General features: G+C 43.2%; 1 protein-coding gene across 2 annotated transcripts in view; it reads left to right on the top strand.

The window, feature by feature from the left end:
- The window catches only part of NALF1 (NALCN channel auxiliary factor 1), a 592,162-nt gene that overhangs the window by 546,499 nt on the left and 31,275 nt on the right, over nt 1–14,388 (top strand). For both annotated transcript variants that reach the window (XM_082366243.1, XM_082366244.1), the window contains exon 2: nt 12,698–12,869. In XM_082366243.1, the coding sequence (XP_082222369.1) occupies nt 12,698–12,869 (172 nt within the window). The remainder of the gene's footprint in view (nt 1–12,697; nt 12,870–14,388) is intronic.

Below are 14,388 nucleotides of genomic sequence, written 5' to 3'. Positions count from 1 at the left end.
ATTTCCATCTAAATGTTTACAAATTCCAGTAAATATGCAATTAACCTTGTTTTGCTCTTGTAACAGAAGACAGACATTTTCTGGCTGAAACTGATTTTAAACAATGGAAAAGCATCTTAAATTCTAAGGAATAAAATCAAACTATAATTTTGCCAGCATTTTCTGGTTTCTTGACTTGATGTCATACAAATAGCACTGCTTTCTGATCTCTCTTACCCGGTGTGTCCCCTCCAGTCTGTTATTCTGGCCTTGGTTCGTGTTTAAACTCGGGCTCTCCCTGTGATAAATCATCCTCCTCCCCGCTCACTGACCCTCAAGAAAACAAATTTTATGAAAGGAACTGAATGCTGTAAAGGCTCTTGGAGTCATAATTCTACACAGAGAGAAACATAAGGAGTGTTCATGGCTGTGGGAAGTAGTCAGGTGTTTTTATTTTGAACTTATAAGAAATAGCTCTGTTCCAAGTCCACTGTAAGAGGAAAGGCAGAAGGTATTTTTTCCTTGATATGATAATGGGATCTGGCCAACTGTAGAGAAAATGTGTGTGTGTCTGTGTATGTCTCTGTGTGTATGTCTATGTGTGTGTGTCTGTGTGTCCCTGTATGTATGTGTGTGTCTTTGTGTATGTCTGTGTGTGTGTGTCTGTGTGTATGTCTGTGTGTGTATGCCTGTGTATGTGCGTCTGTGTGTGTCTATGTGTCTGTGTGTGTGTGTCTGTGTGTATGTCTGTGTGTCTGTGTGTGTCTCTGTAGGTATGTCTGTGTGTGTCTCTGTATATATGTCTGTGTGTGTGTCTCTGTGTGTATGTCTGTGTCTCTGTGTGTGTCTGTGTATGTGTCTGTGTGTGTGTGTGAATGTCTGTGTCTCTGTATGTATGTCTGTGTGTGTGTGTCTGTGTATGTCTGTGTGTATGTCTGTGTCTCTGTATATATGTCTGTGTGTGTGTCTCTGTGTGTATGTCTCTGTGTGTCTGTGTGTGTGTGTGAATGTGTGTGTCTCTGTATTATGTCTGTGTGTGTCTCTGTGTGTGTCTCTGTGTGTATGTCTGTGTCTCTGTATGTCTGTGTGTGTCTGTGTGTGTGTCTGGTGTGTGTGTGAATGTGTGTGTCTCTTTATGTATGTCTGTGTGTGTCTCTGTATGTATGTCTGTGTCTCTGTATGTCTGTGTGTGTCTGTGTGTGTGTCTGGTGTGTGTGTGAATGTGTGTGTCTCTTTATGTATGTCTGTGTGTGTCTCTGTATGTATGTCTGTGTCTCTGTATGTCTGTGTGTGTGTGTGAATGTGTGTGTCTCTGTATGTATGTCTGTGTGTGTCTGTGTGTGTGTGTGAATGTGTGTGTCTCTGTATGTATGTCTGTGTGTGTCTCTGTATGTATGTCTGTGTGTGTCTGTGTGTGTGTGTGAATATGTGTGTCTATGTGCATGTGTATGTCCATGTGTGTGTCAGAACACTTTATAAATAAATATTTATGGAAGGGAAATATGCTAAACTTTTAAATGGACAGAGTGAAAAATGTATAGCAAGTACAGTTTCAAAGATAAACAATTTGGTGTCAGTTCTGTATAATTTAATAGTTGAATAAATGTTCACATGATAAATAGAGAAAGAGAGAGCAGCAAGGATTTAGAACCAGGACTAGGAAAAGTAGCTTTCTGATTGGTGGTAGCTGTTAGTTCCAGTGACAGGCAATTGTTTTGAGACATAATTCTGGCTCTTTTCTCATGAACGGTAGTATTACTCATGTCACCAGTGCTTGGAGTTTTGAGCATGTGTTAATAAGTTCACAAACACTGTGATCCTTTGCTGTATTTAAAATCTTTCACTATAGACTAAAACAGCAGTTGCTGAAATATCTTCTTGAGATGAAGCGAAGTACGCAGTGTTGAAAATGTTCAGATCTCCAAAGCTTATCCCCAGAAGATCCAGGAACAATCTACATAAACTATCAGAAGTTAGTATTTGTTTACACCTGAAGTCTGTGGGGTACAATGAAACACATTTTGTTCGGGGTAGGAGTGCTGGGTAAAATGACCTGAAATCTCAGCCTGGCTTTGCTGTATTCTGCTGTGGGACGTTGGCCAAATTGCCGGAATTCTCTGAATCTTAATTTTCACCTTAGTAAAATTGGAATACTCACACTCACCTCATGTAGACAATGCACTGATACCTAGGTGAAGAGTTGAGTACAGGCATACCCCAGTTTTACTGCACTTCATTTTAATGTGTTTTTTACAAATTGAACCTTTGTGGCAGCCCTGCGTCCATCAAGGCTATTGGCACCACTTTTCCAAAAGCATTTGCTCACTTCATGTCTCTATGTCACATTTTGGTAATTCTAATAATTTGTCATTATAATTATATTTGTTATGGTGATCTGGGATCAGTGATCTTTGCTGTTATTATAATTGTTTCGGGGACCCACAAACCGTGTCCATATAAGATGGCCAAATTAACTGATAAATGTTGTGTGTGTTCCGACTTCTCCACTGGCCATTCCCCGTCTCTCTCCCTCTCCTCAGGCCTCCCTATTCCCCGAGACACAACACTATGGAAATTAAGCTAATTAATAACCCTAGAATGGCCTCTAAGTGTTCAAGTGAAAGGAAGAGTCACGCGTCTCTCACTTTAAATCAAAAGCTGGAAATGATTAAGCTTAGTGAGGAAGGCATGTTGAAAGCTGAGATGGGCTGAAACCTAGGCCTTTTGTGCAAAACAGCCAAGTTGTGAATGTAAAGGAGAAGTTCTTGTAGGAAATTAACAGTCTACTCCAGCAAACACACAAATGATAAGAATGTGAAACAGCCTTAGTGCTGATATGGAGAAAGTCTGAGTGGTCTGGATAGAAGATCAAACCAGCCACAACATTCCCTCAAGCCAAAGCCTGATCCAGAGCAAGGCCTCGTCTCTCTTCAGTTCTGTGAAGGCTGAGAGAGGGCAGGAAGCTGTGGAAGAAAACTTGGAAGCTAGCAGAGGTTGTTGGTTCGTGATGTTGAAGGAAAGAAGCCATCACCATGACATAAAAGTTCAAGGTGAAGCAGCAAATGCTGATGTAGAAACTGCAGTAAGTATTTGCAGAAGATCTTGCTAAGAGAATTAATAAAGGTGGTTACACTAAACGACAGATTTTCAGTGTAAACAAAACAGCCTTATATTGGAAGAAGATGTGACCGAGACTTTCATAGCTAGAGAGGAGAAGTCAATGCCTGGCTTCAAAGGTTCAAAGGACAGGCTGACTCTCTTGTTAGGGGTTTATGCAGCTGATGACTTTGAACTGAAGCCAATGCTCATTTATCATTTCAAAAATCCCAGGGTCCTTAAGAATTATGCTAAACTACTCTGCCTGTGCTCTATTAATGGAACAAAAAGCCTAGATGACAGTGCATCTGTTGACAACATGGTTTACTGACTATTTTAAACCCACGCTTGAGACCTAATGCTCAGAAAAAAAAATATTCCTTTCAAAATAATACTACTCATTGACAATGCACCTGGTCACCCAAGAGCTCTGATGGAGATGGACAGTGGGATTCATGTTGCTTTCATGCCTGCTAACACAACATCCGTTCTGCCGCCCATGGATCAAGGAGAAACTTCAACTTTCAAGTCTTATCATTTAAGAAATTCATTTTGTAAGGCTGTAGCTTCCACAGATAGTGGTTCCTCTGATGGATCTGGGCAAAGTCAATTGAAAACCTTCTGGAAAATATTCACCACTAGAGATGCCATTAAGAACATGTCGTGATTCACAGGAAGAGGTCAAAATATCAACATCAACAGGAATTTGGAAGAAGTTGATTCCAACCGTCATGGATGACTTTGAGGGCTTCAAGACTTCCGTGGGGGAAGTAAGTGCACATGTGGTGGAGATAGCAAGAGAACTGGGGTTAGAAGCGGAGCCTGAAGATGGGACTGGACTGCAGTCATCTCATGATCACACTTGAGAGAATGAGGAGTTGCTTCCTATGGATGAGCAAAGAAAGTAGTTTCATGATCTAGAAACAACTCCTGGTGAAGATGCTCTGAAGATTTTTGAAATGACAACGGAAGATTTAAAATAGTGCATCAACTTAGTTGATAGCGGTGGCAGGGTTTGAGAGGATTGACTCCAGTTTTGAAAGCAATTCTACTGTGGGTGAAAGGCTATCAAACAGCATCGCATCCTACAGAGAAATCGCTCGTGAAAGGAAGAATCAAAGGATGGGCAGACCTCAGCGCTGTCTTCTTTTAAGGAACTACTGCAGCCATCCCAGCCCTCGGCAACTCTGCCCTGATCAGGCAGCAACCACCAGCACGGAGGCAAGAGCCTGCAGCAGAAAAGGCTGAAGGATCAGATAAGGGTTAACACTTTTTAGTAATAAAATATTTTTTAATTAAGGTATGTACATTATTTTTTTAGACATAATGGTACTGCACACTTAGGAGACTACAGTATAATATAAACATAACTTCATATGCACCGGGAAACCAAACATTTCACGTGGCTCATTTTATTACAATACTCGCATATTGGGGTGGTCTGGAACCGAACCCACAGTATCTCCTAGGTCTGCCTATGTAGTAAATATTTATTATCTGCCCCCCTCCTTGCTGTCTTCCTGCTGTCCTTTTCCCTTCCTTCTTCCCTGTCCTGTATCACAGGCACACTGACCCCCACTCTAGTCCCCTCTCTGACATGCCACGTCACTCCCTGTCTTGACCGTCCCCTTCTCTTCTGCAGAACCGGCGGCCACCCTCAGTCATCACTGACCTCTGCTTTCTCCAAACCAGAGCACCCTGATGGTAACACACTGCCTACCACGTCTTGCCTTGTCTCCTTTAATTTGACAGTACTATTTTTGGGGCCAGGGAAAATGTCTTATAATGACATTTTTAACCTGCCCTCCACTCCTGCTCCCCAGGGTGTGTACCTACTGCCAGGCCAATAGTCGGCTCTCAGTAAATAGCTTTGGATGGATTGAACGATACCTTTGAAGCCAAGGTTGGTAGAAATCAGTTAGCTCTTCCTGCATCATGATAACCGGCTACAGCTCTATTCTAATGGGAATTTTGTAGTGTTCACTCTGTCACATTTTAAAGCTATAAATTCTAAGAGGCTCACTGGCACTTTTCTGGCTGTGATCCTGTTTATCTAAGGACCAGGTGTAAATAAATAGCGTGTTTCAATGGCCACGTGACACACAACACTGCTGCATCCCCAAGGCGCTGATTTGCACATAGTCTCCGTAAGGAGCTGTCATCTCTCCTGTCCCTGCTCCTCAAGAACAGGACGTGTCAGGATAAAGCAGAAACCATAATGATAGCTGTTGAGCTTGGACTTGGTGATGACAGAATCAGAAGTGCTCCTTCACATCTGGGAGAAAAATAAAGAACACAAAGAGTCCACTCAACCAGGGGGCAGCAACACCTGCTTTGAGCGAAGACATTATTATTGTTTTAATTGACAACTCTTATGCCTCTGATATTGTAAAGTGGGGTGTCATCATGTATTATTCATACAGAAATGTCTTGACTGTATTGCAAAGAGGTAGAAAATATAGATATATACCCAGAGCATTTTATACTCTAGTTCTATAAAGTATAAGAGTGTGTAAATTTATCAGATTGTTAGATAACTAATTTTGCTTTATTATTGCAAATTTTCCATATTTTAGTTTGGGTTCTATGAGAAAGTTATGCCTTAACTTTCTTTAGACCTTTATTGGATGTTTCTATTAAGTGAGAGGCAGTTATAAGCAAGTCCCATTCTATTTACTTGTATGAAAGAAGTGAATACAGCTGCATTTTTTAGTGAATGTACTGATTACTTATTGTAGTTCTACTGAATGCATTGGTATTTTCTAAACATACTCTAGATTGTGGATTGTAACACTCATTCATTTATTAATCAACTGCTCCGTGAATTCCCCTGTGAGTCCTCCCAAATAAGGGAACTCTACCATATTGACTCTCCCATTTCCTTGATGAATACATGCTTAAGACTAGTCTCAGATTTATCTACAGACTCACTTCCATTTCTTCCTTCAAAAGGTTGATTTCCTACTTTTTAAACCCCTTTCAACATTCTCAACTTGCTTAAGGTATGGAGCCCCAAACTGAATTTATATCGAAGTGCTTCCTCACTACCTTTTTAAAACTATCAATTCTAACAGGATCATGGGCACTTTGATGATAGTTAACGCAGACCACGTTAAATACATAGTGTATCTAGAGGACCATGTGATATGTAATACTGCTGCATTTCCAAGGTATTGATTGGCTTATAGTCTACAAGGAAGCTGTCATTTATCCCTGTCTTTCCCGATTCTAGAAAAGGCTGTTGAGAAAACAGCATTATGTCCACCCATGGCCGACACACAGAAGTGGTTTCCATGAAAGAACTTCCTTCCTTTCTTTTTTTTTTTTTTAAATAGAATCATTTATTATCTTGGACTTACAGTGTTATTAAAATGCTGACCATATTTCCTGAGTCCTCTTTTTCACTTCACACCTGAATTTTTCCAAAGTTATTCCATGCCCATCATCTTTAAAGCTTTATCTGCGGTGCACAGACCCAGGGTTTTGCGGGCTTCTTTGTACCGCGTAAATGATGTGGTGCTTTCGTTCAAGGAGTCCATCACCTCAAACACAGCTCAATATTAGAGCTATCCATAATGGAAGGGAAAGTCATGCCTCATATTTTGGCGATTCTCAGCCGTTCCAATATAGATATTAAATACTCTCTTAGTTTTTCCAGCTGGAAAAAGAGGAGGGCACTGGTGAAATATTCAGCAACTCCATGATCAGATGTTTTGCAAAATAATTCCTGGCCTCATGCTGCCTCTGCTGCTGGCCTCCATCACTCCCCACTGGGCTGTTGCTGACCCTCCTTTTTCCCCGAGGCCCACGCGCACAGTTCCTGACAGCTTGGTCCCTAACGTGAGCTTTTAATTCACCTGTTTCTATCACTATGAATATTCATTTTTGGAAGTACCATAGAACTGTTTTGGAAAGGGATGAGGTAGTGTAATCTGTCCTCCAGAAACTTTTTGCCATAATCCCAGCCAGAGCAGCTTGTCCATTTCCGAGGACAAGGCCAGAGCAAATTCCGCCCTTGGCAGCTCTGCGGGCCTCCCCTGAGTCCCGCCCATCGAGCCACCTCTTGCCTTCTCTTTGTGTGGAAACCCTTCTCTGCCTGGAACCCCAGGCCACATTGTGTCTCAGCACCTAAACCATGGTGTCTGCTTGGAAAGAGAGGTTCAATCATGAAGTGGGCTTTTAAAAGTTGCTTTCTATAGGATTTATTTGTCCTCCGATAAGGGAGTTTGCTGATACCGCAAAAGGAGTCCATAGGCTTTAATGTCTTGGAAGCACGTCAGGGTTCACGGTTTGAGTCTGCTCTGCGCAGGATCTCAGGGCCAGGTGGACTCGCTCACATGAACCAAATCGCCCGACAGAGCCGTGCCCCTGAAGGCCGTGGTGTGGATTTCCAAGCACAGTTCCATGGGCAGTCAGCTTCTCCCAGGCACACCCAGAGCACCAGGAACACGAAAGTGCACAAGGCCCCGTTACAGGCGCCTAGAAAGGGAAGCAGACCAGCAAAGAGTGTCGCCTTCAGTGTGAGTCCGTAGGAAGAGAACATTCCAGAGGCTTTCGGGGTGGGTTTACGGATCAGGGGCAGGAGGTTTACAGATGAGGTCACACGGGACGGGTAGGAACCCATCAGGCTGAGGGCTGTGTGAGCGAGGCGGGGGGGGAAGGAGGGGGGCAGGGCTGCGGAGGACGAGGCACGTTTAGCGACGCTGTGTGTCACCTTCCCCAGCCGCAGCGCACGGACTGAGGACAGGGGTGGAGGGTCAGAGGCTGGAGCGCTCAGCAGGGCGAGGTCACAAAGCTCCGTGTCCTTTAAGGAGTTTGACCTTTTCCCTGAGTGCTGTGGAGAGGCCCTGGATGATGGAAAGCAGAGTGGTGACAGAGTCAAATCGGTCCCACAAAGGTTACCCTAACTGCCCGGTACAGACCAGCGCGGAGGAGGAGATCAGGGCTGAAGGCACAGAGCCTCATCTGTGGCTGTGTCGTCTAGGTGAGCGATGGGGATGGCTGGGGTAATAGTGTCAACGGAAATCAAGATATTTGGAGTCTTGATACTTAGGACATAGGCTCATAGGACCTGGGGATACAGTCGTTGGGGAGACAGCAGAAGGGGACATGGGAGGTGACTCCCAGATTTCTCTCATCTTGCTTCTCCCGAAGAGAAGATGCTGAATTCCACTCCGGACTTGCAGAGGCTGAGATGCTAGAGCATGGAAACAGAAGCATGTAGGACACAGTTTATAGACAGATCAGGTGAGAGAGAGAGAGAAACAGGGGTGCCCTGGAAATAACGATTTAGGCGTCACTGTTTTAAAGACCAAGTTGAATCATGAGAGTGGACGATTACCACGAAAGACTGTGCAGAAGAAAGTTTAGAACAGAAGCCTGAGTGACACCAACATTTTGGGGAGTGGCAGAGGAAACAAACAACAATTACAACAAAACAACCAATGAAGTAGTGGCTGGCAGAGTAGGAAGAAGCCCAGGATAAATGGATTCTCGTAATCACGGGGGCCAGCATTTCAAGAAAGAGTTTCATCAACAGCGCTCATTGCTGCCAAGAAGTCAAATAAGAAAATAGCTGATTTTAGCAGCTAGGTTTATCATCACAGAGGCCGGGTTGCTTAGAAAGAACAAGTTTCTGTGCAGTAGTTCAGGCTGACACCAAACCATAGCGAGATGAGGAGGGGAAAGAAGATGAAGCAAGGACGTCATTAACTCAGACAATGCAGGATGTATACAGTAAGACCCCCACACACGAGCCTTCAAGTTGCAGACTTGATGGGAACGTGTATTCGCATGTCCAATCACGTAAGTTAGTTCACGTGTCTGTCGTACATTGTCACGTGTGTGCATCCTCTACAAGTGGTTGTGCTTTTGTGTACTTTAGTATAGTACTGTATAGAATACAGTACTGCATCTTGGCTCCATTTCCTGCGTCGGATGCAAATGCCTTCCTGTTTTCTCTTGGTGACCCACTTCGTGGGTCCTGTTATAACACTTGGTCTAATCCCCTGAACTTCAGAACGGCCCTCGCTTCCTGGCACCGCCCTATGTTTTTTTTGTTTGTTTTTTTAATAGATACATGTATATATATATTTTTTTAATTAATTAATTAATTTATTTATTTATTTTTGGCTGTGTTCGGTCTTCGTTTCTGTGCGAGGGCTTTCTCTAGTTGCGGCGAGCGGGGGCCACTCTTCATCGCGGTGCAAGGGCCTCTCACTGTCGCGGCCTCTCTTGTTGCGGAGCACAGGCTCCAGACGCGCAGGCTCAGTAATTGTGGCTCACGGGCCTAGTTGCACCGCAGACTACTACTTATGTAACCAGCGATTTCAGCCCCGCACGCTGCAGACACACGCCACTCACGCATTAGAGCTGCCAGGGAAGGGCCTCAGAAAACACATCAACACGTGGTATACATGTAAGAAGAGTTAGCCCTTAGTAATTCTTGGGGGAAAAGGGAAAACGGCCTTCTGATTTGAAGATGACAACCATGTTCAATACCTGACATTTCTCTTAACAATAAAAAATTGTAACCGACATATTTTTTCAGCCAGCTAACATATATTTACAATATAAATTGGTTCCCTTGCTCTAAAACATGGATATAGATTTTGGGGGAGGGAGGCAAGTATACTTAAATGAGAATCCAAGCCCCTATGGGAAAAATACTAATCTGGGGCATTTTGTGAAAGGCTCTACGGGAGGTGAGCCGTGGTCGTGTGGAACGCCCAGAACCAAGAGAGGTCGTGAGACCCGGTGCGTGCTGACGTCACACTGGTGCATGCTGACGTCACGCTGGGGCACGATGACGTCACTTGTAAGGAGGAGCCTGAAAACCATGATTATTCAGGGCACTGGGTATAACCTGTAATGAACAATATTTCTAGCCACATAAAGCATCCCCCTCCTAGAGTCCCGTAGCTTAACATCGCTTCCCGTAATCAGGGAACAGAGACCCCTCGCTCAGTCTGTCTCCTGGGATTTTCCTCTCAACCATGCTTGTGCCATTACAACCAGAACTTACCTGAAAACTGAGAATTATCTTAAAAAATAAAAAACTAGTCTTCATCGGGAATCTGGAAATGAGTTCAGTAGACCACAGCTCCCTGGGAATCTCCCCTTCTCTCCTCACACCTTGAGTTAGGCCCGCGAAACCGAGGGGATTTGTAAAGTGATGTTGGTGCAGAGAAGACCCAGAAATCAGCCCGGGGCTGGGGTGTGATTATTACAGCCACTGCGCAGAATTTCAAGGGAAGGTTTGGAAAGTGCAGATCTGGGGTGAAGTGACTTGTAAAAAGAAAATAAAGATACGTTAAGAATGAATCAGTTGATGCCTTCCCAGTAATGTGCTGTGTTATTCAAACAACATCCAAGAAGGCAGGGATTTGAGGTTGCCATCAACTGTGGTCTTCCTAGGCCCCAGTTCTCACTTTAAAAAGAGAGGCTTAGCTAGATGATCCCTAGGACCTTTCCACCCTGAACTGCCACCCCTCCCCTCGAGGACTCCAGAGACCCACCTTTTGTCATGTTGTCATCACTTTGCGCTAACTCTCAGAAGAGGTCCAGCTACCCCAGGGCCCAGTGAAGGAAGTGCTGGCCTGAATTCTGCCATTTACTACTATAATCTCTCTGTAACCCAGGTTCTTTATTTGTAAAGTATTTCCCAAACCCATCTCAAGGGTTTCAGGGGGGAAAATAAGAAATGAGAAAATGCTCTGGGAGAAAAAGGGAAAATTGTTATCCAGCTATTAAGTAAAAATGTCATTCTTTTTTAGGCCATTTTAATAGTCTAGTCTGTTCCTTTTCTAGACTGTAGCTTGAGAGTATTTTCTATTGACTGTAGGATGGGCAGCTGTCAAACAATTTGTTGTACAGTCAGCAGTGATTTCCAAGGGGCAGGAGCAGAGCAGGGGTGGGGTGAGACGTCCTTCACGAGCATAGTTACCTGGCAAACGTAACTTCCACAGAGAGAGGAAAGTACAAGCCCTCCAGGAGAGATGGGGGTAAGCGTAGTTAACCAGTAATTTATCATCAGAGACCTTAAACCTATTTTTGTTCCCTCCCAAAATTATTGTTTAGCGTCAGATAATCATTTATACTATTCAGTGACACCTAGAAAAGTGATGACTTAATATGTCTCTCCATAGGAGAAGGCTAAGCCATTATAAAAAAGATTTCTGGTCTTCCTTATACTACGGAGTTCTCATGAAAGAAGACAAGTGTATTCATTTGTCATCATGTGCTTTTGTCTGAAAATCCTTTAGGGCTTTTAAAAACTAATCGTCTTGTTTCTTTGGTTTTGTGCCACCACAAAACATCTAACTTTCTCAACCTCCCTCCCTCAAAAATAAAAGGGCGGCATTGGAAAGTATCTCAGAGCTGTTTGTTTCTCTCCCTTTCCTGACACAAGAATCCTCCTCACAGGATATTGGCAAGAGTTATCTAGATTCTGCTTGAATTCTAGGTTGTCCACTTACTTCCATTGCTAATTATTATCTGTGTGCAAAGTGTGACCAATAGTTACCTTCTATGCGTGTGCTAAGAATTACATGGGAAAAAATGTATGTAACTTGCTTAGAACAGAGTGTGAAATTGATAAATACTCGCTATTACTCTTGCTATTATTGTCAGGTATTTATGATCTCTTAGCGTACATTTAACGGTACACCATCCACTTTTCCAGGCAGAACATAGGCGACAGAATCTTACCAGGCTAGTATTAACCTTAGAAACAGGTAAACAGAAGACATCAGAGCCAAGGGTCTGGGAAATACCTGAGTCACAGCCAACTGTATGGTGGATACTTTGCCATTGTTTTATTTGGGCCTAGTTTCAACTTGTTCCCTTATATTAGAAAAAGGCATTTTTTCAATATCTACTTTCCTAAATACCTATCAAAAACAAAGAGCTAGGTGAAGGCATAGTCCTTTCACATTTTATTAAATTAAGCAAATACTTATCGAATATTGACGTGGATCACGGTATCTAAAGGTCCAAGTTGCGGCTCTGATGAGGTTTCCTTCCTCGTGCTCCTCACCACACCACGACATAAAGTGTCTGATTTAGGCTGGGTGTTTCCCGGCTTTCGGACGATGAGATATTTAATGCATTTGATGTGAGTCATCAATTTAAATGCCCGCCGCTGCTTGTTCTGCGCCCTGGAGTTCAAGCTCTAACCAGCCGCCTCTGCACAGCCCGCGGGGGCATCTTTGTAGGGGGCCTAGCGCCATCTAGTGCCCTTGGGGGGAATAGCCGGTGTCTGCAGGGCTCACCTCGTACCCTGCAGTAAATAACCACGGTGGATCCACAGTTATTTCCTTTCTTGTATATCACTGGATTTTACAAACTTCAGGCCCGGCTTAACTCCACTGTTTTTCACATGAGTTACATCCCCTCAAACGCCACATTACCTTTTGCATTCTCTTAGGGGCTCAATCAAAACATGTTTTGCTCTGTTGCCAAGACGTCACTTGCAGCTGGCCTTGTGTGAATACGCTTTCTCCAAGTGTGAGTTTTCTTATGATCCGCTTGAAACCCTAACATGCTTCTCCCAGTACAGCATGTCCTTTATTAGTCAGAACTGTTGTCATCCCGCCCTATTTTTGATTCTTCTCTTTTTCAGATTGTCTACAAAGCCTGGCTGTGTTCCCAGTATTTTGAAGTCGCACAGCTGAACTGCAGAAAGACAATTCCTTGCAAGCAATACTGTTTGGAGGTTCAGACGAGGTGTCCGTTCATATTGCCCGACAATGATGAAGTCATCTACGGGGGACTCTCCAGTTTCATCTGTACAGGTACAGTGCAGGGCAGGTGTTGGCACCCAGCCTCTCGTGGTGGATTTGCTTCTTATGTGGTGTTTGTTTGGTTGGGGGTTTCCTTCCACCGATGTAACCCTGAAGATTCGGCTGGGACTATTCCATGCTTTCCTTCACAGAAGCCCTGAAAGGACCCCGAAGCTGATTTGGAGATGTTGCCACGTGATGTGTCATCTACCTATGACCACCATCATTAAGTTTGTAAAAGGATAAAATGGAAAAATGTCAGCAATCTTTGGATTTGCTTAAATTTGACTTAGAGTCGGTTGGGTTCTACCTGCCTTATCTTTGTATTAACCTAAGAACAGATGACGTGATAAGGCGGTAAAATTCTGTTTCTTCTTCAAATTGGTAACAAGTTTAGGTCCCAAATCTATTTTCTGAGAAGTGTTATGTTACTTTATCTTAAATAAGTATCGAGAGTATAAAGAAATGCCCATTTAAGTTACTCATGTGTGTGTATGTGTATTAGGGTCTGGTTAAATAGTTTACGTCTTTCACCAAATGACTCAGACTGGGCAGAACACCAATAGCAGCATTCAATTTCTGGATATTTATAAGTGTTACACAATTTAGACATAGAATAAGATGCAAAGGATAAGAGTAGATTGCTTTTTAAAAATAAATGCTGAGTAGACAAGTGAGAACAATCCACTTTGCCGCAGTGATGTGATAATCAGAGTTGTTGTTCCACAGTCTCTCAGTAAAAACGTGCTACGTGTCCTTGTAACTGGATGGCTTGAGTTGTAGCATGTTTCGTTTTCAAGTTTTAAGGATAAGACACCATCATATGTACGAAGAAACATGAAAACCCCTCTTCTTATAATAAACTTTGTGAGACCCTTCTAAGCAGAGTGACATATTGAGATGTTCAACATGAGAATTTATCAGATTCTTTCTAGAGCACTTATCTCCATGCCTATCCATAACCCATACTGTTCTAAGTGATGCGCTATCAAGAGACTGTCCAGCGAAGCTCTCCCCTAAAAGCCTGCCTACACACTGGATGACTTTTATGCTGCCCAAACTTATGGGAAGAATATCTGGATGAAGGTTAAGAGACATGGGCTTTCCTCCTATTTCTATTAATGCATTCTCTCCGAGCCACCATCTTCTCGTTAGTACATTAGTGATAGCCATACCCCTCAGGCATGTCTGCAGAGAGGAGTACAGATAGAGAAGCGGCACGAGATACGTCATCCAAAGGCAAGAGCCATTGTACGTAAGGAAGCGATTTGTGGAATGTAAAGTGATTTACCAATTATTTTTGTTATTCCACTGATTTGATGCTGAGATCATTTTTCATATAGTTCCTCTCTACTGGGAAGACGAAGAGAGAGAGAGAAAAAAGGAAGGAAGAGGGAAGGAAAGAAGAAAGGAAGATATTAACACCTTCTTCCTTTGAATCTGAGCCAAAATTCACCAGTCACAGGCTATTCATTTATTTGTCTTCCACACAAAACTTGAATAAATGGTCATCAAGATAAGGTCTTCATCT

The sequence above is a fragment of the Balaenoptera borealis genome (assembly GCF_965194805.1).
Source record: "Balaenoptera borealis genome assembly, chromosome: 18".
In the NCBI taxonomy this organism is placed as follows: domain Eukaryota; kingdom Metazoa; phylum Chordata; class Mammalia; order Artiodactyla; family Balaenopteridae; genus Balaenoptera; species Balaenoptera borealis.
The sequence above is the reverse complement of the archived record's forward strand: the minus strand, read 5'-3'. Positions and strand labels throughout refer to the sequence as shown.